Source organism: Culex pipiens, chromosome 2, assembly GCF_016801865.2.
Source record: "Culex pipiens pallens isolate TS chromosome 2, TS_CPP_V2, whole genome shotgun sequence".
Lineage (NCBI taxonomy): Eukaryota > Metazoa > Arthropoda > Insecta > Diptera > Culicidae > Culex > Culex pipiens.
Genome location: NC_068938.1, coordinates 73,833,193 through 73,858,583, shown reverse-complemented (window position 1 = coordinate 73,858,583; position 25,391 = coordinate 73,833,193). Strand labels below are relative to the sequence as shown.

General features: G+C 37.8%; 2 protein-coding genes across 2 annotated transcripts; one reads left to right on the top strand and one right to left on the bottom strand.

Annotated features, from left to right (window-relative positions):
- Positions 1-218: 218 nt before the first annotated feature.
- Positions 219-2,029, bottom strand: LOC120420142 (glucoside xylosyltransferase 1). Its single transcript, XM_039583101.2, has 2 exons — positions 1,832-2,029; positions 219-1,770 (listed from the first exon to the last, which is right to left on the bottom strand). Exon 2 carries the CDS (start codon positions 1,702-1,704, stop codon positions 577-579), a length of 1,128 nt encoding a protein of 375 aa, XP_039439035.1. The 5' UTR covers positions 1,705-1,770; positions 1,832-2,029; the 3' UTR covers positions 219-576.
- Positions 2,030-4,956: 2,927 nt separating this feature from the next.
- Positions 4,957-24,881, top strand: LOC120420131 (dedicator of cytokinesis protein 7). The gene is made up of 6 exons (XM_039583081.2): positions 4,957-5,114; positions 5,229-7,749; positions 14,868-16,898; positions 22,703-23,747; positions 23,805-24,204; positions 24,263-24,881. Exons 1-6 carry the CDS (start codon positions 5,074-5,076, stop codon positions 24,462-24,464), a joined length of 6,240 nt encoding a protein of 2,079 aa, XP_039439015.1. The 5' UTR covers positions 4,957-5,073; the 3' UTR covers positions 24,465-24,881.
- Positions 24,882-25,391: the final 510 nt, after the last annotated feature.

The window sequence follows — 25,391 nt, the reverse complement described above, 5'->3', positions numbered from 1 at the left end:
ATTCAAAACCGTAGTTTTGAAGATACTAAAATGTTTGTAACAAAAATCTTGGTGTAAAATGGTTTGGTTGATGTGCACCGTTAAAACAGTGAAAATAAAGATGAAAAAAAACCTGCCAAACATACGAGAATTGTCCTGAAATGTAAAACAATCGGAATATTCGCTTTGAAAACACTTTTTTGTGGTGTTTCTCATTTTCAAAGAAATAAACAAACACCGACAGCGTTGTAAATGAAAGGCTCTTTATTTACAATCTTTAAAAAAAAACAAACACGAAATCTTAACTTATTCCAGTACTGAAGGGGTTGTCACTACATTTTGACTAAAAAATGTTCCATTTTGTAACTAGTAACGATCGACTTTACTTAGGACTAACGATGCAACGCAAAAATAAAACAACATATCAACTAACGGGAGGGGGAGTGGGCGAGTTTTGCTTCTCTTCACTGTCGCGTCAGAAATCATCTCCTTGTTCGTTTTTGTTCACGGTTCATACTGATTGAAATCACTGTTTTGAAATGTATTCGAGAGAGACAGATATGCGCTGCTTATTGCTTTTCGTGTGCTTCTCTGCTGTTAAGTATCCTCCTCGTACAGATTCTGCTTAAAGTACTTCCGGGGGTCCTGCAGAAACTTGTCCAGCAACTTATCACAGTTGGAGTTGCTCGGCAGCGCGAGCGAGTCCTCGATGGTGCGGATAAAGTTGGCGTGAATGTCCGTCCGGAAGGCGTACTCCTCGACGGTCGTGTACAGCAGGTTGAAGATGGGCTGCACCAGCGAGTGGAAGTATCCGCGGTTGCCGTGGACGATTTTGACCCCGTCTGGGGCCTCGCAAACGCTCATGTACATGCAGTGATCGGCCCGGTAGTTCCAGTCACACGGGAACACGAGCAACCGGTCCGGATGGTGGTGAAACAGGATGTTGATAATGTCCTGATCGCCCCAAACCAGCTTGAGGCGGAACTCGCGGTAGATCGGCATGATGTGCTGCTCCCAGCGGAATTCCCGCATCCGGGTCAGGTTCATCAGCATGACGCCCGAGTTGACACCCAGGTCGCCGTAGTACGGATGGCGCGCGAACCGGTTGTACCAGCCGGCGTTCTTGTCCTCGTGTTCCGGCGCCATGCCGGCAAACTGGGACGCGTTGAAGGTCTTGAACAGCGACCACAGCTCCTGCACCGGCGCCAGGAAGATCGTGTCCGAGTCAACGTATAATACTGAATCGATGTGCGTTAGGAGGGACGGCAAAAACAACCGCTGCGCCGCGCACGGCTTGAACAGCTTCTTCCACTCGTCCTTGTCCTTGGCCGGAAACGTAAGCGAATGAATTTCGTACGTAAAGATGTTGTCGTTGATCTCCTGCCAGTCGTCCAACTTTTCCACAAAGTTTTGCTTCAACTGGTCCTCGGCCACGACGACGAACCGCAGCGGCGACTGGTTCCGGTTGAACATGATCGCAGATTTGATCATGTTGAGCGCTTCGTTGTGACGCTCGCCGCAGGCCACCACCACGATCGCTATCTCGGACGCATTGGACGGGGCGTTTTGGCGCAGGCCCAGTCCCCTCCGCGCGAGGGCGGCACTGGAATTTGCCCCCAGTCCGCCCAACCCGGTGAAGATTCCATTGTTGACCCGCAGAATGTAGTACCAGATGAGCACGAACGAGGTCAGCACCAGCACCGTCAAGTAGCGGTGGACCTTCATGGCCGGTCCGCGCAGATTCCTCTTGCTTCTCTAGCAGCTCCAAATTGGGCGCCGCCGCTCACCATCCTGACAAAGAGGCCAATTTAAGGATGCAACAGCAACAAAAAAAACTAGAACCTGTCCTTACCATAATCGATCATGGATTGATCGGCCATTTAAGCGAGGCCACTTTTCAAAACCTACAAATCAAATCCACTTTCAACCTAGCAAACTACAGATTTCTTAACACAAATCAATTAATTTATGAATTTCCAATGATTTCGGCCGGAAAATGCAGGAAAACTCTTGTAAACACTTTTCTTTACCAGCAGCAAGCACACGAAACGAAACAAAACTTGAGTTTTCCGAACTGTCAAATGTGGCCATCAGTTTTTGACACGCACGCTAAAAGAAAATCATGAGCGATGTTTGCATCATGCGATGCAACAAGCAATGCAACGCAACAACAAGGTTTGAAACTTGACGAAATGTTGCATGCACGGGAAATGGGGAATGACAAAAAATAAAAATTAACCTTTGCTGGTTAATCAAATCCACAGAGCGGATTCGTTTATAATAATTAAAAAAATTATTGAGTTATATTGAATGTTTGGCCCAAGTTTGGCACTTTTAAAATGTTGGTCTTGATTCAAAAGTTCAAAAAAAAAAATCGGTGAGATCGGAATATTAAATAACGAACGTTTAATTTTTTAACATTTTTAACATTTAACATTTTTTAACATCGGCTGAGACATCAGCATTAGAAAATAGAGGGTTGTTTTACAGTTTGTCTAAGAAACAGTTTGGCCAATGTTTGACAGATCCAAACGTGCTGGACACTAAACGCCATTTACGCCCAGCAAAACTGGCAGTGTTGCAAGCGCAAAACATACGTTGCATCGGCCAGTCTGTTTCCCCTGGACAGTCTGAAGGTTGTTTTGGTTAGACTTTGAAAACTTCAATTTTCAGAAATGGTCACTCACCGTCATTTTTAAAAATCAAACATTCAGTGGCTAAATCTTGAAAACGAGGCACTATATCAAAAAACCAGTGGCTTAATCTTGAAAACGAGGCACTTAAAAAAAAGTCTGTCCAGTTCATTTCGATTGCAAATTACAATTCACTTAAAAAAAAGGTCACACAAATTTTATGCTTAATATTTCGATTTTTTCCAAAAATCAAAATTTTTCCAAAAATTACTATTTTTCCAAAAATTACTATTTTTTCTCGATTTTTTTCAAAAATCCATAACTCGGCGGCAAAAGATTTAGTCTAACTTCTCTATGGCTCAACAGTTGCGGATTTTTGTACTCTAAAACACATAAAAAATTCTCAAATATCTAAAAGTACAGTCATCCCTCATATTCGGAACAGTTTACAGATCGGCCAATGTTAACAAAATCATAGTAAATCGATAATTGAACTTAATGATTCGCTTTTACCTTCATTTGAAAGCTTTTCTTGCGATCTTTCGAATGCTGTATCGAACAACTGCAAATTTTAACTTTTATATCAAGTTTTTGAAGAAAAACTTTGACCCTTGAAATCCACAAATTCGGAACACTTTTTTCTTATGGATGTAAACAAACTTTGGATCTCTCCAAGAGTACAGATTTGTAACAAAATAATGACTTCACACACTGCAACCAGTGAAACTCAAGCTTAGTGATGTTTTATCCATGGTCTGATATATTTTTTAATGAAAATATCAGTTAAATTTAAGTGTTCCACAATTGTGGGAGGCACAATAACATCCCACAATCATGAAACAGGCAATTTGGAGTCAGCTAGATTTTTTTTCCGTGTACCTATTTTTTCTGAACAGTTGATCAGAAAATTAATTCAAAAGTTACAGATTTTCAAATATTTACTTTCCATTTTTATGTGGACAGCAGCCAACATTGTATGGAGACTGATTTGGGTATAAGGAAGACCGCCACAAAGTTTGAGCCAAATCAAAAAATACAAAAAAAAAATAAAATGGTCGAAATCGGCTGATTTAGAGAATTGCTAAAAACTCAATTCTTAAATTCTACAATTTTAGTTCAGGTTCAAACTAGAGTATCCAAAGACCTCGTAAAAATTTCACTTAATAATCGATCGATCGATATCGAACCACGAAAAAAAAGTTTTTCGTTGTCTAATTTTTGTTTTCGAGCTTAAGTTTAGAGGTCATAAAACTACATTTAAAATTTAAAGTTTTTAAATCCAAGATGGCGGCCAATATAGCCAATATTCGTGATTCGATTATCCCAAGTCTCATACAAACTTTTGGAAAATCAAACTTCGGATTATCGAGGCTTCGGATAATCGAGTCTGGCCTGTATTCTAAAACTCTTGAATCTTAAATTATATTATTCTGATTTTTTGAAATCCTAAAAATCTCACAAATTTTAAAAAATCGTTTTTCTTAATTAATTTAAAAAAAATGAGTCTTCGAAAAAAACGTGAAGTCAAATGATCCAATCATCAATTTTTAGGGCTTTTGTTGCTAAATGTGATTTCTTGATCAATAAAATCATCCAAAAATTAAGGTTAAAACATATTGTAAAAATATCAGCATATTTTGTAACGGATTAGCAAAGACCTAAAAATAAAAATTAGTCAAAAGTTTATGGTCTTTTTTGATAATTGATTTAGCGTTTATAGCCGTCATTTAACATTTAGCACTTGTAGCCACAACGGGGTCAAAAAAGTTGGAAATGCAACTTCACCGGCTCTTTGAACACTTGGAAAAAAAAGTTGGAAATGCCTTTTTCATTGTAACCTAGAGTAGACGCATCTGTTTTTGGATCTACCTTGTTGTAGGCGATTCTTGGCATCCTTCCGGATCGAATGCAACAAGAATAATCCAAATCGGTTGGGGAGCGTTATTTTATTACGTAACGCAGTAGGGGGGGGGGGGTCGGAGGCCGTGTTACGCTCCATACAAAATTTTTAAAATTTGTATGGAAATTTTGTTACGAGGGGGGGGGAGGGGGTCTAAAAGTCCGATTTTTCGCGTTACGTAATAAAAGAACGCTCCCTTGAGTTTTCGCCGAGATACAGCCGGGTGAAGTTGCAAGTACGATTCTTGGAATAATTGAGAGCAGTCTAATTTGGTTAACATGAAACTTACCCAAAAATGATCACCTTTCATTTTCACCCCATTTCACCCCAAATCCCTTTTTCCGTGCACGAACTCAACGAAGCCGATGCACTTTTTCCTTTTTGTTTTGACAGTCGCGCATGCACTTTTCGCCTCCTTTTCGCATGATGGCGTCAAAGTGAAAACGAAAACAAACCCCGTGTCTGGTCGCGACTTTTGCTCCGGTTTAATTTTCGCGAAAAATCCTGTGAAAAATCAATCAATTCTAGTTGAAAATAGTGTTTATCGGTGCCACCGCAACCATGGCATCGGCCCAGCGTGCTTTCGCGTCCAAACTGACCAAGTAAGGGCGCTTTTTAATCAATTTGTTTTCGGGTTGAAAATTTTCTCCTTTTTTGGGGGGTCGGGTCTACGCCCTGTTTTATTTCGATTTTTGCTAACTTGAATGATTTTTCAGGCACAACTCGTCGGATATCCGTAAAAATGTCGCGAATTACCAGCTGCTGTCGAAGAGCGACAGCAGCTCGGTGTGTTCGTCGTCGATTTCGCTGTGCGAGCTGGTGGAACCGATCGATTACGAGGAGTTTCTGACGCAACACTCGGGTTTGCTGGTGCGCGATCCGCTGCGGTCGATTCTGGACTTTCCGGCAAACGACGTGCAGATGCGGGTGGTGCCGCGGAAGATTCGGACGGTGCAGCATGTGGTGCCGAGCGAGGAGCTGGGGGAGTTGCCGTTGCACGTGCAGCACTGCGTCGATTGCTTTACGCGGCCGTGGAAGGTCGTGGAGTTTTCGCAGCGCAGCTACTCGAGTTCGTGCAGTGGGGTGAGGGAGCGGGCGGATAAGGGCGCGTTGAGTCCGTCGGCGTACCAGCAGGAGTTTGAGATTGATCGGGACTTTTTTGGGTGCGCGTCGTTGGAGGAATCGGTCACGTCGACGACGTTGTACGCGAGCGAGAGTTGCACGCCCAGCAGCCGGCAGTCGATTGCGAGTTTGTCGTCGGTGTCGACCTGCACGGACACGTTGACGCCGCGCGGGTCGTGGGCGTCGTTTGATTTGAGGAGTTCGGTGAATGATCCGTTGATTCCGGGGCTGTTGGATCGGGTGGCGCCGGAGACGATCGACCAGAGCAATGAGAGCAAGCGGCTTGAGGAGCGGCAGCAGGCGTTGTTCAGTTTGTACCCGGAGGCGGATCCGGAGGACGCGGTTGAGAAGAGGTTGCCGGCGGAGATTCCGATGGAGCATTTGGGCAATCGGATTCACGTCAAGTGTCTGCAGCTGAAGCTGGAGTTGGAGGTGGAGCCGATCTTCGCGTCGATGGCGATTTACGACGCGAAAGAGCGCAAGAAGATCTCGGAGAACTTTTACTTCGACATGAACTCGGAATCGCTTCGCCGGATGTTGGTAGGGCACTTGCCCTATTCGGATATTAGCACTCAGGCGCGGGAGGCGATCTTCGACATTACAAACCCGAGCAACGAGCTCTATTTGGTAATTCGGCTCGAGAAGGTCCTCCAGGGAGATATTAAAGACTCCGTTGAGCCGTACATGAAGGACGACAAGGACAAATACCGCGACAAGGCCAAATCCAACGCGGCGGACTTTTGCGACCGGCTGGGCAAGTACCGGATGCCGTTCGCCTGGACCGGAATCTACCTGACCAACATCTTCAACGGCGACAACATCGAGAACGATCGCGAAAGCATGAGCTCGGCCTCAAGCTCGAACAGTCTCGATCGCAAGTCCTCCACCAGTAGCTTCGACCAGTTCCGCAAGCGAGCCACCGACATGGGCACGCTCACCCGGCGTGGCTCCCTCGAGCGAAACAAGGAAAAACGTCGCTCCTGGTCGCCGGACGACTTCGCCAACAGCATCGAAACGTTCCGCCCGATCTCCATCACGGTATCGAGCTTCTTCAAGCAAGAATCCGACAAAATGAAAGACGAAGAGCTGTACAAGTTCCTCCCGGAACTCAAACGCCCCGGCGCACTTATGAAGAAGCACAAATGCATCCCCGGATCGATCAAAATCGAAATCGCCCCCATCCCGGAAGACCTCAAGTGCGCACTCACCCCGGAACTCGCCAAAATCGACCCCTACCCGAACGACCACACCCGCCCCACCAAAGAAATCCTCGAATTCCCCTCCACCCCAATCCTCAACCCACACTACGCCTACCGCAACCTCCTGTTCGTCTCCCCCAAAGAACTCAACTTCTCCACCCGCGCCGGCTCCGCTCGCAACATCGCCGTCCGCGTCCAGCTCATGTCCGGCGAGCGCCAATCCGACGCCCTCGCCGCCATCTTCGGCAAAAGCTCCTGCCCCGAGTTCACCAACGAAGCCTTCTCCGCCGTCAACTACCACAACAAACAGCCCACCTTCTACGACGAAATCAAACTCGCCCTCCCCGCCAACCTCAAACAGAACCATCACATCCTCTTCACGCTCTTCCACGTGTCCTGCCAGAAGAAACCCGCAGACCTCCAACCCACCATCGAAACCCCCGTCGGTTACACCTGGCTCCCGATCCTCAAAGACGGCCACCTTAACGTCGGCGAGTTCAACCTCCCCGTCATGGTCGAGGAACCCCCCGACAACTACTCGTTCATCCCGCCGGACGTCCAACTCCCGGGAACCAAGTGGCTCGACAACCACCGCCCGGTCTTCTCCGTCACCCTGGACGCCGTAACCTCCGTCCACGCGATGGACGACTTCATCGACAAGTTCATCTACCTGTGCGAGTGTCTCGATCAGCGGAAGGTCCCGCCCCGGATTGGCGAGGGGAACATGGAGCGCGAGTTTAAGAAGACGCTGCAGGAGTTGCAGAGTGCGGATCAGGAAAAGTTGGTCAAGAATTTGCAGCTGATACTGGACAAGTTGGTGGAGCTGCTGGTGACGACGTACCGGATTGGGGGAGAGGCGCTGTCGCTGGGGCAGACCGTGTTTGAAACGATCTGCCAAATTTCGGATAAGATATTTGTGAGTATTATAAGTTTCTTTAAATTACCATTTCTTTAGAAAAAATAAGCAATTTGGGCATTTACGCCCCAAACAAAAGATTGAATTCGTTCTATCTTCGCAAACATGTGAGAGGAATTTTAAAATGTTTTAAATTGAAAGCCTATTTTATTCATTAGCCTATTGCATTTATAAAAAGATTTTTAAAAGGCCGAAACTTGAGAATAGACACTTGAAAGGCCAGAAACTTCAAAAAATTACAAAAACAAATCTAATCTAATCTAATGAAACCCTAACGCAGCCAGTTTTTCGATGGGATCCTAGAGAGTGCCTTAGGTTAGATTATTTAAAAAAAAAATCAAAAATCTAAAAATTTAAAAAAATTAAGAAAAATAAAAATATTTAGAAATTCTACTATTTAGAAAGTCTAGAAAAAAAAATAACAAAAATATTTAGTTTTACACCGAAAAAAATTCAACCTCAAAAATATGGAAATTGGTTAAAATAGATATAGGACCAATAATTTTGTTACAGCTAACTAACTTTATTTTTTGTTTTAATTTTCTTCTTACTCTTGTTTCTTCAACGCCCTCTTAAACGCCCTTATCAAGCCTGATAATCATGCCCTAAGTATAGCAGATCTTCTTTCGTTTTTTTATTTTTAATGGGTTTTGGATTGATTAAACAATTTTTAGATTGTTTTTTCAAATTTTTTAATTTTTTTTATGAGGTTTTGTTTTTTTTTAATTTTCTGAGTTTTTTAATTTTTTTATATTTTGTTTAAATTTTTATAGATTTAAAAAAAAATTAAATCTTGTTATTTAAAAAAAAAAGTTTTAAAAATTTTCAAATTAAAAAAAAATAAATTTTTTCGAGTTTTTTGAAATTTTTGTAATTTTTTGAACATCAGGGATGACATTGGGTCTGGGGGGTGAGATTAAGTCATGCAAAAATGCTCGAATGACCCCAATAACCCAATTAATTTTTTTTAAATTCTTGATTTTTTTTAATATTTTGAGTTTTTTTTTTTTGAAATTTTTAAAGCTTTGTTATTGTCTTTATTTTTTTAAAAGTTTTTAAAATTTTTAAAATTTTAGAAATCTTCAGAATTTTTTGAATTTTTGATATTTTTTAATTTTTTTAAATTTTTTAAACTTTAATAAATTGGGGTTGGGGGGTAAGATTGGGTCATACAAAAATGCTGAATGTCACCCCTGATGACGGTACTTGAATTTTTTTTAAACACATATCAAAATTTTCTCGATCGTCAGTCGTAATTTGTCAATGGTAGATCGAGAAATTACGATCGATTGATCTCAATCTATTATCGACAAATTACGATCAAAATATTACGATCGAATGCAATAATCACCACGATTTACTTCAAATTCTTAATTTTGTTGAATTTTTGTAATTTTAGAATTCGAGTTTAGGACTTTTTTGAAAATATAGTTTTGTTGTGCTGCTCTGCTCGTATGCGCCACCAAGTGGTGGCTAGGGGAACTATAGGCTTTCCTACATAAGCAAGATTCTTTATATTTGAATTCTTCGTTCGTTCTTCGTCATTAAGGTTATGCTTGTCACATTACCACTGATATTTTTTTAGATTCAATACAGTAATTGTTCGGTAACTTGGCTGAACAACAAATGTCAAGGGGATCATCAATGCATTTCTTTTACGTTATAAATTATAAAAATGTAGGTTACTTAAATTGAGGCCATAGCTAAGTTTACACAAGTTTACTTTACTGTGACTTGTAATTTCACAAAAAAAAAACAAATACTTGTTTTATTTATTACACTTGATTTTTGCATCCATTGACCCCTTGGTCACTTTAGTTTGTTTTTGTTTGTTGGCGTTTGACTGCTTTTCAAGTGGGCCACAGCCCAGTTATTAAGCGCCCAGTTGAAAAGCAGCCCAGTTAAACTACGCACAGTTACCGAAAAATTACTGTATTAATGTTTTCTTTTTTTTTTTGTACTTTTGCATTTATGATATTTTGTATTTTTTAAAATTTGTATTTGTAATTTTTTTTTATATTTTTTTGGTTTACTTTGTATTTTTGTATTGCTGTTTTTTAGTATTTTGTAATTTTATAAGTTTTTATTTCTGAATATATGCATTTTTTGTATGATTGTGCGTTTGGATTTTTGTATTTATGTTATTTTGCATTTTAGTTTTTCTGTATATTAGTTTTTATGTTTTAGTGTTTTTTTGTTGTTGTTGTATTTTGTAATTTTATATTTCGGTATTGACTGCAAATATAAAATGTACTTCTGTCTATTCGTTTTTCTGTATTTGAGCAATTCTCTCAGATTTCGGTCATTCGATTTTTTTTTTGTATTTTTTAATCCGACTGAAACTTTTTTGGTGCCTTCGGTATGCCCAAAGAAGCCATTTTGCATCATTAGTTTGTCAATATAATTTTCCATACAAATTTGGCAGCTGGCCATACAAAAATGATGTATGAAAATTCAAAAATCTGTATCTTTTGAAGGAATTTTTTGATCGATTTGGTGTCTTCGGCAAAGTTGTAGGTATAGATATGGACTACACTGAAAAAAAATGATGCACGGTAAAAAAAATTTTTGGTGATTTTTTATTTAACTTTTTGTCACTAAAACTTGATTTGCAAAAAAACACTATTTTTAATTTTTTTATTTTTTGATTTGTTTTAGAGGACATAAAATGCCAACTTTTCAGAAATTTCCAGAATGGGCAAAAAATCTTTGACCGAGTTATGAATTTTTGAATCAATACTGATTTTTTCAAAAAATCGAAAAATTGGTCGCAAAAATTTTTCAACTTCATTTTTCGATGTAAAATCAAATTTGCAATCAAAAAGTACTATAGTAAAATTTTGATAAAGTGCACCGTTTTCAATTTAAATCAATTTTTAGGTGACTTTTTTGAAAAAAGTCGCTGTTTTTAATTTTTAAAAATAGTGCACATGTTTGCTCACTTTTGAAAAAAATGGAAAATGGTTAAAGTGAATATAGGATAAATAATTTTGTTACAGCTAACTAACTTTATTTTTAGTTTTAATTTTCTTCTTACTCTTGTTTCTTCAACGCCCCCTTAAACGTCCTCTTAAACGCCCTTATCAAGCCTGATAATCATGCCCTATGTATAGCAGATCTTCTTTCGTTTTTTTTTTAAATTTTTAATAGTTTCTGGATTGATTAAACAATTTTTAGATTTTTTTTTAATTTTTAAGATTTTTTTTATAAGGTTTTAAAAATTATTAAACCTTTAAATATTTTGAATTTCTTAATTTTTTGAGTTTTTTAAATTTTCATAAATGTTTAAAATTATTATAGATTTTTAAAAATATTTAAATTTTGTTATTTTTTTTAATAAAAAAAATTTTTTTTTTTTAAATCTTAAAAAAGAATAATTTTTAATTTTTTGTGGTTTTTGAAATTTTTGAATTTTTTGTAATTTTTCGAAATTGTCATCAGGGATGACATTGGGTTTGGGGGGTGAGATTAGGTCATGCAAAAATGCTGAAATGACCCCACTGACCCAATTAATTTTTTTTAAATTCTTGATTTTTTTTAAATTTTTTGAGTTTTTTTTAATTTTTTTTTTAACTTTAGTTGTTATTGTTTTTTTTTTTTTTTAAATTTTTGAAATCCTTGAAATTTTTAGAACTTTTGATTCTTTTTAATTTTTAGAAATTTTTGAAACTTCATTCAATTGGGTCTGGGGGGTAAGATTGGGTCATACAAAAATGCTGAATGTCACCCCTGATGACGGTACTTGAATTTTTTTAAACACATATCAAAATTTTCTCGATCGTCAGTCGTAATTTGTCAATGGTAGATCGAGAAATTACGATCGATTGATCTCAATCTATTATCGACAAATTACGATCAAAATATTACGATCGAATGCAATAATCACCACGATTTACTTCAAATTCTTAATTTTGTTGAATTTTTGTAATTTTAGAATTCGAGTTTAGGACTTTTTTGAAAATATAGTTTTGTTGTGCTGCTCTGCTCGTATGCGCCACCAAGTGGTGGCTAGGGGAACTATAGGCTTTCCTACATAAGCAAGATTCTTTATATTTGAATTCTTCGTTCGTTCTTCGTCATTTAGGTTATGCTTGTCACAATTGCTTGTCACTTTTTTTTACATTCAATACAGTAATTTTTCGGTAACTGGGCTGAACAACACATGCCGAGGGGACCATCAATGCATTTCTTTTACGTTATAAATTATAAAAATTTAAGTTAATTAAATTGAGGCCATAGCGAAGTTTACACAAGTTTACTTTAACTGTGACTTGTAATTTCACAAAAAAACCCAAAAACTTGTTTAAGTTATTACACTTGATTTTTGCATCCATTGACCCCTTGGTCACTTTAGTTTGTTTTTGTTTATGATATTTTGTATTTTTTTGTAAATTTGTATTGGTTTTTTTAATATATATTTTTGGTTTACTTTGTATTTCTTTTATTTTTGTATTGTTGTTTTTAAGTATTTTGTAATTTTATAAGTTTTTATTTCTGAATATATGCATTTTTTGTATGATTGTGCGTTTGGATTTTTGTATTTATGGTATTTTGCATTTTAGTTTTTCTGTATATTAGTTTTTTTGTTTTAGTGTTTTTTTTGTTTTTAGTCTGCCTGTGTGGATCAATCGGACCGCGCACTGGACTCACAATCCAGAGGTCGCTGGTTTGAATCCCGAGGCGGACGCAAAAATTCTAAGTGTAAATATAGGTATTCGGTGCCCTCTCCCCGTGCCATACTTTCCCACTTAGGAGACCCGGGAGGCGGAGTCTTGTCGCAAAAAGAACGATACACACCTGTGGGAACCGTTGACAAAACCGCAAGATTTAAGAGGGCCACATTATAAGGTGTTACGTCGATTCCGTTTTTTTTTTTTTTTTTTGTTGTTGTATTTTGTAATTTTATATTTCGGTATTGACTGCAATACCGAAATATAAAATGTACTTTTGTCTATTCGTTTTTCTGTACTTATGTAATTTTGTTATTTGTTATTTATGTTTTATGTTTAATTTTTGGTTTATGAGCAATTCCAGCTCAAATCAGGAATTTTTCTGGTACTTTTGTACCGACCCTTTCCGATTTCAATGAAACTTTTTAGACATGTTATCCTAGGCAATGTCATTTTCGAGTACAATTGGCTCCATATACACAAAAATGGCTTATATAGGCCTAGGATAACATGTCTAAAAAGTTTCATTGAAATCGGAGAGGGTCGGGTACAAAAGTACCAGAAAAATTCCTGATTTGAGCTGGAACTGCTCTTATGTTTTTTATTTTTTTTTTATTTTTTTTTTTTTCTAGCTTTATGATTTTATAATTTTGTATGTTTGCAGTTTTTTAATTTTTGTATGTTAGCATTTTTGATTTTTTTATTTATGACGAGAATTGTTGTTATTTTTATATTGAAAAAACACGGAAAGACACGGGAATCCAGAGTACATGTTTTCTTACTCTTGATTTTTTTTGTAATATTTTCTTCCAATAATTAAATCATATGCACTCAAATCATTAGGTATGAGCCGAGTGTGTAAATTTTTTCGCAGTTTATTGTTTGTTGAATTTATTAAGTGACTGCAAACAAAAAACTTTTTGAAAATTGATCCTAAAAATGACAATACTATTTAACCCTCTTTAACCCTTTAGACGGGCTTTGATTTAAAAAATCGTCAAAAATCCATTAACAACCAATTTTTGATCTTTGAAAAGCATTGGAAAGAAGAACTCCTAAAAATTTTAGGAAAATTTTAGGGTTTAAAGTTTAACTTGTTTTATGTGACTTTGCCAATGTTTTAAAAAATGTCATTTTTTTTAGGGGTCAACTTTGGCTGTGTGTTTTACCAATATTTCCTATATTTTAAGTAAAAAGAAGTATGCAGTAATTTGGCTCTACGCTTTTTATTATAATTTAAATGATAATGGTGCCATTCTAGAGCAGAAAATGTGAAAAACAAGCAAAAGATTAAAAAAAGTGAATTTAAAACCATGGAAAAATTAGAAAGGCAAAACAAACATAAACTAAATGCAAATTAAAATATTAAAAATAAAACAAGAGAAGTAAAGTTTTTCGTAGAACAAAAGTTGCTAAAAATGACCTCCTAAGAACAGGAAAATAAAGATTTTGGAAAATAAATTTGGGGAGTAGAGGGTTTAGATATTTTTATTTCTGACACAAAAATTTCGCGCACAATGAGGCACTCATTCTTACTTAACTGGCTTCTGCATTGAACAAATAAATAATTTAAATACTGTCAACATGATAAATTAATATTGATTATGAATAGTATATCAAAAAGTACAAAATTGGAAAGAAAACTAAATAAAAACATAATTTAACATGACTTTTTAAATAGAGAATTATAGTTTTTATCATGTTTATTTTTTTATATGAAAAAATATTATTAACCCTCTAACGCCCATGGTTACTCCAGAGCACCACTAATTTTTGAATTCAAAATTAAATTTCTCAGCAACTATTCATTTTTTCAACCTGCTTCAACCTGCATTAGTTAATATAGAATGTTAACTAATAACCATTAAAATTTCGTCCAATTTGGTCGATCCAGTTACGAGTAATGTGGAAAAACGTAAAAAATCTCGATTTTGCTCTGGGCGGGAAGGGGTTAACAACAAAATTTAAATTTTTAGGTTTTTTTTACTTTTGGCATTTTTTTTTTTTCCTAACAAAGATGTTAAATGGAGATGAATATTCATGTTGGGTAACGTTTTAAATGAAGCTTAAAATTTTATGTATTAAAAAACTTTTGATTATTACACAGATTTTTTTCAAAGATTTTTGAATTATCTATTTTATTAAATAAATCAATTTTCCAAAATCAGTATTTTTTTATTTGTTTTATGGGACAAAAATCCGCAACTTTCCACCATCAACAAATACGGTCAACAATTTAATCTCTGAGCTATGTTTTTTTTTAGAAAAAAATGAGGTTTCATCCCAGAATTAAAAAAAAACTTGAGTATTCCCAGCCATATTTTTAGTCGAAAAGTTCAGAAAATTTCCTTAATCTAGAAAAAAAATCCTCTTAATCGATTCTTTCCTCCTTGACATAAAAAAAGCATTTTTTACAATTCTTTCTCTCCTCCTTTCTCCCCGTTACAGTTCCTCCAGTCGGAAGAGCGCTACGGCCGCCAGAACATCCTGAGCACGTACATCCAGTTCCAGTGCCGCATCCCGCACCCGCTGGACCCCAAGTGCAAGCTGTCCTCGTACTCGCGCCCAGATCAGGCCGAAATGACCCGCTCGAGCAGCAATCCGGATCTTCAACAGGGTCAGCACTCGCACCACCATCACCACTCGGAGATGACCAGCTCGATGAGTGGGAAGTTGGTGGATCGTGCGTCGAGCATGCGAGGCGAGATGTCGCCGACTGCGGGGCCGAAGGACGGGTTGGTTCGGTTGTTGCACGAGGAGATTGCGCTGAACTGGGTGGTGGCGAGCGGGTCGGCGGCCGAGCTGTCGATGACCAACTCTTGGATGTTGTTTGAGCTGATTGTGAAGAGTATGGTGGAGCATTTGGAGTTGACGAATTGTTTGAACTCGGTGAGGAAGGGACGGTTTCCGCACCAGTTTACGGACGATGTTTCGACGTTGGTGCACTTGTCTACGACGAAGGTCGTCGGGTACAACAGCAGCGATCCGAAGTTGGCGCAGTCGATTAATTGCAGCTTGGCGTTCTTCATCTTTGATTTGCTGAGCATAATGGATCGTGGATTTGTGTTTGGGTTGATCAAGACGTACTACAAGGTGATCATGACGAAGAGTTCTTCGACGCCGGACATGATCCATTACAAGTTGGACTTCTTGAGGATCGTGTGCAGTCACGAGCACTTTGTGGCGTTGAATTTGCCGTTTGGGACGCCGTACACGGCATTGTCTGCGCCGTGCAGTCCGACGCCGAGCGTAACTTCAAACAACAGCCAGAACTCGTACGTGAGCGCGATGGCCGGGATCGACAAGACGTTGTACGCGGAGTTGAGTGCCGAGTTCCGGCAGCAGCACTTTTTGGTTGGGTTGGTTCTGCAGGAGTTGGCCACGGTGTTGGACATTTCGAATCCTCCGCTGCACGGCAAGGCGATTCGCTGCTTGAGGAATCTGATGACCTCGCACGATCTAGACTCGCGGTACAACGAGGTTGAAGCTCGCGCTCGAGTTGCTGCACTCTACATCCCATTGCTCGGGATCGTCATGGACACGATTCCGCAGTTGCACACTCCGGCGGCGGAGTCGCACGATCGACTCAACACGATCGGCTTGCTGGAAGATTACCAAGGCCCATCCACCACGATCGCCGCGACCACGATCAGCCCCGAAGTGGCGTACGCAATCTCCGGCATTCGCAACTACAGCTACGTCCAGGAAACCCCAAAGAACAAGACTCCACTCAGCAGTGAAAACACGCGCCACCTGTTGTCCTGCTTCCTGTGGGTCGTCAAGAACCTCGAGCAAAGCACCCTCTACAAATACACCCTTGGACTCACCCCCCACCGAGTCCACCAAATGCTGCAAGTCCTCAACATTTGCATTCCCAACTTTGAATACCGCGGCCGGAAGAAACCAACCTCCAAACGCAACACCTCCAGCTTCCGCAAAACCCCAGACATGAAGGAAAAGCTCGAAGAGTGCATCCGCGGCCAAGGATCTGCTCGCAACGACCTCATCAACCGCCGGAAGGATCGCTACTCAACCGAAAAGTTCCGCTGGAAGAAAGACCAAATCCGCACCCAATTCTACGACAGCAACATCAAAAACGAAGCCGAGCTGGAAATTACCTACCACATTGAAGGTTCCCTCGCCACCGAAGTCTGTCTCACCATCCTGGACGCCCTCGAACTCATCGTCCAGGTCGCATCAACCTCAGAGCTCCACCACAATCTGCTCGGAACCGTTCTCAAAGTCCTGCTCCACGCCCTCTCTCGCAACCAGAGCACCTTAGCGCTCCAGAACCTCTTCGCCTCCCAGCGATCCCTGATCTTCAAGTATCACAATCTGCTGTTTGACGAGGAAACGGACAGCTGCGCGGATTTGTGTCTGCTGCTGTTGAAGCACTGCGGATCTCAGCTGCCCAGCGTGCGGTCCCAGGCGGCGGCCTCGCTCTATCTGTTGATGAGGCAGAACTTTGAGATTGGAAATGTGAGTATTTCAAGATTGTATTTATGTATTTATGATATTTTGCATTTTTCAAATTTGTAAATATTAAATGAAAAATAATGCAGGCCAAGGATTGATACCTCAGAGCATGCAATGGCACTGACCTTGTTGCGTGCTCTTCGGTTGACGTCCACGTAAGGAACATCCTGGAAGGAGCGCAACTAACTACATCCGTAGTTCTGTTAGATCTTCCGAATTATCTTGATCAGAACAGTATAGCTCTGGTTCCTTGCGAGTGTCCTATTTTCTTACCTCCACGTTGGCTTGGTTTTCATGATGACCTAGCTGGTGGCCTGTGGAAACGGATCGTTAACCTTTGACCACCGCGGGTCAGAGTCGAGTCGGCTAAAAGAAAGGGGCGCGACAATGTGTGAAAGGGAAGTAATTTGTGATTGTAGACGGTATTGTTTTGATTCGCAGTATGTTGAGTCAACTGCTGTGGATGTACCTGAACGTCGCAGAACGGGGTTTCTCTCCTTTCCATTTCCAGCTACCATCTATCTCCCGTTTTTATTTTGCTCTACTGATTCGTACTTCTTCACTAATTCTTCTGTTTACCATTTTGGTTTTGATTTATTAACTCTTGACTCTCGTATCTCTCAATGCTTGCACTCTTTTTTCCAAATAATGCTGCTTTAACAAACTGTGTGTTTTCTTTAAAATAAACCTTCCCCTAATGTACTAGTAATACCAAGTCTATTTATCATTTGCCTATTCTTTGTTGATTTACTTCTTTATTTATTTATTTGATTAATTTTTTATCTAGTCCATCATAACAATAATCTAAGCTTGTTTGTTATCTCTATTTATTAACTATTGCCTATTTCTAGATCTACTACATCAAGCTTATACTTTTTACTTTTTTACATACAATTATGATTCTCTTACTATTGATTCTGTATAAAGTATATTCTCCTTTACTGTCTATTGTTTTCAACCTAAACCGTTTTCTTCTAACAAGTGAGGTTCAAGCCCTTACTCTGTTTATAGAATGATTGAAGGATTAACACAAATATTACTATTGTACTTTTGAAAAACTTTTATAAAATGCTTAGGACCAAAAATTGTAACAAAACACCGCGACAAAAGAAATACCAACATATAAACACGACTCAACACTAGGAAAGATTTCAGGAGAAAACAATACACAGTAAATAACAATTAGTTTTTGAATTAAAACTAAAAATAAAACAGTTTTTGCTTTAATGAACGTTGATAGGCACACTATAAATGGTTAGGCGCTTATACTTACATCAAACCCTACGTAATGTACCACCCCCGGCCGAGTTAAAATGCGTAACCGGAAAAGAAGGTGTGCATGCCTGGCACGAACACTCAAAGCGTGTTCTAGCGTGCTGCTCGTACTGACTCAGAGCAAGGGTGAGATGTAGGTGTAAGGGCAGTGCGTGTTCGTCGGGAACCTGGTGCATAAGATCGGTCAAGGCCCGTTCTTACACTGAAAATTGCGAAATTGCGAATTGCGAATTAAATGAAAAATAATCTAAAATAAAATCTTGTAATTGGGTTATCGTACGGAGTGCTTGAAATAATCAAAACTACAAATAATCGAGTCTTCTGACAGTCAAGCTTAAAAGATTTAAAATTAATTTAAATATTCATGGATATTTTTTATGAAAAATCCAAAAATTAAATTATAAAATACTAACATTCTGAATTGATTCATAAATTATAAATTTTCCTCAATTCTTAAACTTTTAAAATTAAAAAATGCTAATATTCTAAAATTTGGAAATTATAAAATTAAAAAAAGAGCTCTTAAAATACTAAAATTATTCATTGATTTTTATGCTGCCCCTCGGCTCTGGCCAATGTCGAAGGGGGCCAAAAAAAAAATGTTGGTTATTTTTCAAATTTCTATCCAGATTTTTGAAATTACGAAACAAAAAGTATCACAAAATGCTTTATGCCTACATCCATCAAAAATTTGCTAAAGGAGCTATTTGACTATAGATGACAAACAAACTCGCCCTTTTTTTGTGTTTGACAGTTTGCCAAACTCGCAAACTTGTTTGGGACAAACTCGCAAAGAAAGCCAAATGACGTTTCTGCAAACATCCAAGCAGGCAAACTGTCGAAAGGTTTGTTTGTTTGTTTGTCATAGTCTAATAGCGCCTTAAATTTAAATACATTTTTTTAACTTAAATAAAAGGTTATTCAATCGTTTTTGTTTAGACAATACTATATTTTGCCATTTTATTTTTTTTTTTTGAGAAAATTTTGAAGTGAGGACAAAAACTTGGAATAAAATTTTCAATGGCCTAAACTATTAAAAATTCGAAAATTTGAATTCAAAAATTTTTTAAATAATTTTTGAACTCTAAAATTATTATTAAATTATTAAATAAGAATTCAGTAAATCTGAAATTATAATATTCTACAGTTTTGACTTTTCAAAATAAAAATAATAAAATCTAGAATTTAGAGCTCCTAAAATTATAAATTTTCTGTGTTCTAAAATCATAGAATCTTAAATTATTAGTTAATTGTAAAATATTTAAAACTCACAAAACTCGAAATTTTAAAATTTCAAAATTCTGTAATTATAAGTTCCAGAAATCTCAAATTCTATTCTATAATTCAAAAATTAAAAATATCTGAAATTCCATTTCCAAATTAAAAATTCTAAAATTCAAAAATCATAACTCTTAAAAATTCAATATTCAAAAGTATAAAATCCTAAAATTCGAAAAATCTCAAATTTTGAAATTTTATAATTAGAAAATTTAATGATTCTAAAATTCGAAAATCTAAAATCCTAAAAGTCTGAAAATATTAATTTCTAAAACTTTTAAACTCTACAATTCCAAATTTCTTCCAAATTAAAAATTCTAAAATTCGAATCATAAAATCATAAAATTCAAAAATTCTTCGCATCTAAAATTCGAGTTCTAAATTTCGAAAATAAAAAAAAATCATAATATCCTAAATTCTGAAAACCTGTAAGGCCGTTGCAAATATTTTTAAAATTTTTATGTCGACCCTCCCCCCCCTTCAATATTGGCCCATATAATCAGGGAAAAAACAAATATTTTTTATAAAAACTTCAAAATTTCCATGAAAAAAAAAATGTTTTGAATTTTTATGAAATTCCGATGAACAGTACCAAAACTTGTTTTTTTAAATATAAAATTTTCGTCAATACTTGGATATTTTAGAAACTAATGATTGCAAAATAACTGGATAGGTTTATAATGCATTTTTGAGATTAACACTTTTTTTCATTAAAGCCATGATTTCATGGCTCTTTTTCCTATTTTTATACTTTTTTAAATTCTTAAAATTAAAACTCTTAAATTAAAAAAAAAACTACACTTCTTAATTTTTTATATTTTCAATTCCATTCGGTTTTATTGGTGAATAATTAAGATAAAATAAGTTCTTTTGAGGTACATAACAAAGTTTTGGAGTTCCTTTAAGCTGTGTGGTACATCATAATCCATTTTGGAACAATTATTGCTTGCAATGAAGGTGTCACCAAGAATAAGAAAAAAACTTACTAATTTCTTTACATTCTAAATTTCTTAAATTCTATATTTTAAATTTTTTAAATTTTAAAAGTTCAAAATTTTAAATACTAATATTCTAAAAAATCTAAAATTTCAAAAGTCTAAAATACAATTACTAAAACTTTAAAATTCTAAATTCAAAAAGTCTAAAACTGTTAAATTCTGAATTTTTAATTTTTTATATTAAAAAATCTTAATCTAATCTAATCTAATCTAATCTAATCAGACCCTAGCGCAGCCAATCTTTCGAAGGGATCCTGGAGAGTGCGTTAGGTTAGATGACGCCTAGCACTCTTCTTGTCATTTATTAACATTTGTAGTGCGCCATTGCATTGAAATGCATTGAAACATCACAAGCGTTAAAGCGGCCAGGCCTACTGCGTAAAGCCGTATCGCAGAGATGACTCGTAATTGGGTTGAGTTTGAGCACTGAGTGTTCGAACAACAACACAATTCTGAATCGACAGGGGAGGAAGAAGCGTGGGGACACACCACCATACGCTCCGAGATTTGATTGTATTCGTTAGGAGCACCATGCTAAGAAGGTTTGGTACTCCGGGACCCTCTGGGATGGGACATTGTATTTCCACGAATGCCCTGGACACTATTTGCCGTGGTTATAGCGCCACAACTCGCTCTCTGTAACAGTATTCCTAATTCCAGTCTTCGCTCACCAAGTCGTCATGGCCTAGTGGTTAGCATTTTTGCTTACCAATCCAAATGACGGAGGATCGAACCCCGCCTCGAGCGACTTTGATTTTTCGTTCATATTCACCATTTCAAATTTATGTGTTCTTAACTTTCTCGTTGGGAGCAGATGGGAATCGAACCCAGAACCATTCGCTTACAAAGCGAACGCCGTAACCAGTCAGCCACGGCCGCTCCTTTTATATTAAAAAATCTTAAACTCCAAAATTATAAAATTCCCAACTTTTTCATTTTTTTTAATGTTAAGCTTATTCAAAATTCTGAAATTCGAATTCTTAAACAATAAAATTCTTAACTTTTTAAATTATTTAACTTTGAAATGCTGAAATACATAAATTTTTATATTTTTTAACTGAAATTTCAAAGACTCAAATTTTTTTTAACTCTTAAATTAATTAAGTCTAAAATAATTTTAGAATTTTTTGAATATAAGAATGGTTCTTAAATTTTGAACTTTTTCAATTTTAAAAATTTGAGATCCTTAAGTTTTAGATTTATAAAATTTCAAAAAATCATAAATTACTTTACTTAATAATTTTTAAAATTTCAAATACCTAGTCTGAATTTCCAAAATTCGAAAATGCCTAACTTCTTAATTTTTTATTCTAAAATTATTTTTTTTCGATTTTTTCAAAAATCTTCTATTTTTAAATTTGAAGTACGAAATTTGTTTAATTTTACAATTTTATACCTTGTAATTCGATACATTATTTTTATTTTTTCTAATTTTCTAATTGCAAAATCTCAAAAGTTATAAAACACGATTGAACGTTTATTGATTTTATTTAGTTTTTTTTTTATTTTGAACTTTGCTGTTTAATTAAAAAAAGGCATGAATTTTTAAATTTTAAATATTCTTTGGTAGGTTCACAAAATTTCTGATAAATTTGTCTTAAAAATCTTTAACCTTGGATGTACCTCTTTTTGCGAATGAACAACCACAAAAAAAAAGAAAAAAGAAAATAATAGCATTACCAATTTGTCTTAACTTTGGTGATACATTGATGCATAGTACGATAAAAAGTTTATTTTTGATCTAAAAATTATTTGTTTTGAAACACTTTTCACGTGTAGGAATATTTTCAACCAATTATTTATTATTGCAATGTTAATGGCATGCCTTGTAATTTAAATTTGTATATTTTTCTTATGGAAAATGCCGTTTTTGGGCTTCCGCATAGCAAAATTAGCTAATCTTAAAAGGCGTTATTTAACCCTTTAGGCCTGATGTTTGGTTTATTTTTATGAAATTTCATCACACATTTATTTTGATTGCATTTTCTATATAAAAAAAAGTATTTATATTGACGATCAGTTGTTTAAAATTTGAAAAAAAAAACCTTTCAAATTGATATCATTGGCTAGAAATTCACTTTTTATCGTGATAGTTCGCCGTGGTACTGCCATCGCAGTTTGCGCATTCGACCCGCGACTGGTTTACGGCATAGGATTTGATATTTTTCAAAAAAGAGTTGAAATATAGCTGGGTTTTCTAAAAGCCCTACAATAAACTTGTTTTTTTTTTGTAATTTCTTCGCTTTTCTTTTCCAGAACTTTGCCCGCGTCAAAATGCAGGTCACGATGTCGCTGAGCTCGCTGGTCGGCACCAGCGCCTCGTTCAGCGAGCAATCGCTACGGCGCGCCCTCAAAACCATCCTGGTGTACGCGGAGTCGGACGCCGACCTGCAGGACACGTCCTTCCCGGAGCAGGTCCAGGATCTGCTGTTCAACCTGCACATGATCCTGTCGGACACGGTCAAGATGAAGGAGTACCAGGAAGATCCGGAGATGTTGCTGGATTTGATGAACCGCATCGCGAAGGGTTACCAGAACTCGCCGGATTTGCGGCTGACGTGGCTGGAGAACATGGCCAAGAAGCACATGGAGCGGGCGAATCATACCGAGGCGGCGATGTGTTACGTGCACAGTGCGGCGTTGGTCGCGGAATATCTGAGCATGCTCGAGTCGCAGACGCATCTTCCGGTGGGGGCGGTTTCGTTCAAGCACATTTCACCGAATTCGTTGATGGAGTCGGCTGTTAGCGATGATGTGTTGAGTCCGGGTGAGGACGGGATTTGCTTGGGGAATCGGTTCACTGAGGGTGGGTTGAAGGCGCTGTTGGAGGAGGCTTCGAACTCGTTCCAGATTGCGGGCATGTACGAAGCGATGAACGACGTGTACAAGGTGTTGATTCCGATCTGCGAAGCGAATCGGGACTTCCGCAAGCTGGGCCAGATTCACGGCAAGCTTCAGGAGGCGTTCAACCGGATCGCTCAGCTGCACGGCAAGCGGGTGTTTGGGACGTACTTCCGGGTCGGGTTTTACGGGTCCAAGTTTGGCGATTTGGACCAGCAGGAGTTTATCTACAAGGAACCGACGCTGACGAAGCTGCCGGAGATCTTCAGCCGACTGCAGAACTTTTACGCCGATCGGTTTGGGCCGGACGTGGTGCAGATCATCAAGGACTCGAACGCGGTCGACGTGAAGACGCTGGATCCGGACAAGACTTACATTCAGATAACCTATGTGGAACCGTACTTTGAAACTTACGAGCTGCGATACAGGGAGACGTACTTTGAGAGGAACTTTAACATAAGTAAGTATGATTGATGATGTTGCCTCGTAATTGTCTACATAAAATCCTACCCCGCAGAACGCTTCATCTTCGCGACGCCGTTCACCAAGTCGGGCAAAGCGCACGGCGAGCTGCACGAGCAGTGCAAGCGCAAGACGATCCTCACCACGGCGAACCACTTCCCGTACGTGAAGACGCGCATCCAGGTCGTGAGCCGCGAGCAGATCGTGCTGGAACCGATCGAGGTCGCCATCGAGGACATCCAGAAGAAGACGGCCGAGCTGGCGGCGGCCACCACCCAGGAACCGGCCGATCCCAAAATCCTCCAGATGGTGCTGCAGGGTTGCATCGGGACGACTGTCAACCAGGGCCCGATGGAGATGGCGCTGGTGTTTTTGTCCGGCATCGCCGACAGCACGACCATTCCGACCAAGCAGCAGAACAAGCTGCGGCTGTGCTTTAAGGATTTCTCCAAGAAGTAAGACTGCGCTGAAATCGCGCCAACTAGTTCTAACGCAACTTCATAATTCTTCCAGATGTTCCGACGCGCTCAAGAAGAACCGCAACCTAATTCTGTCCGACCAGAAGGACTACCAGAAGGAGCTGGAGCGTAACTATGCGCGCTTCACCGAGCGGTTGGCGCCGTTGATCACGATCAGTCCGTCGCAGGCGCAGGGCGTGGTCGCGGCGAACAACAATGGGCTGCACAATAGTAAGCTGACGCCGTTGAGGTGGTAAATGGAAGCTTAAAGTATCACACATTTATACCAAAAAAATTAAAAGAAAGTAAAATTATGTGCTTTTTGCGAGAATTTTAAAATTGTTTAAATACACATCTCTTTATTTTGTTTAGTTTGATAGTTTTTTTGTGAGTTCTCGAATAGAATTACATTTCTTTGTATTCGAATATTATTTTATTTATATTTGTTGCAATATTAAAAACCAAAAAAAAAGAAATAAAATTTTATTATATATTTTCATTGTATTTGAGTAGCATGACATTTTTTTCTCTCTATCCAACGGGATTGGTTTTAAGATATATTTTAAGTAAAAATATGACGTAATCTATGAAATAACCAATTTTAGAAAACATGCACACATTTCATACATTTTACATCGTACTCGAATAAATAACCAATTATCATCTTTAGTAAATACCTTTTTGAGTTGATATTTGATGACATTTCCACAAACATAATTCTCAATAACGATCGATGTTAAGACGGGGGTGAACAAAACGAACAGAAATGTTTTTTAGAAAATATTTATTTGACCATTGCAAATATGATACAAAGTTTATTTTCGGTTTTCTGACATTTTCATATCTATTTGATGACTTCACAAAGTTGTAGATATAAGCTAAGTATTGAAATTCAATTATTTCATTTTTTAAATAACACATACAAAATAAATTCAAGAAAAAAAAATTTCAACGTCCATTCCGGGATTTCTCGGGATATAATTTCCGGGAATACTTAAAAACCCGGATTTCCTAAATTTTTCTGTTTTTTCCAGAAAATGTAAAAAATACATTTTTTTAAATTCCAATAGAAGCGGTATACGCACATCGGAAGGAACCGGTCAAGAAAAAAATCAAATGAGCAGCAGCGGCAGCTAAAGCAAGCCAGAGAGGGTGAAGAAAAGCCCCAAGAAATCGCTCCCTCT

Bases quoted from the DNA above. Each gene is read 5' to 3' on its own strand.
- LOC120420142 (XM_039583101.2), bottom strand. From the start codon at position 1,704: ATGAAGGTCCACCGCTACTTGACGGTGCTGGTGCTGACCTCGTTCGTG.
- LOC120420131 (XM_039583081.2), top strand. From the start codon at position 5,074: ATGGCATCGGCCCAGCGTGCTTTCGCGTCCAAACTGACCAA. The intron at 16,899-22,702 runs GTGAGTATTTCA...TTTCTTTTCCAG, and splicing joins AGAACTTTGAGATTGGAAAT to AACTTTGCCCGCGTCAAAAT. The intron at 24,205-24,262 runs GTAAGACTGCGC...TAATTCTTCCAG, and splicing joins TTTAAGGATTTCTCCAAGAA to ATGTTCCGACGCGCTCAAGA.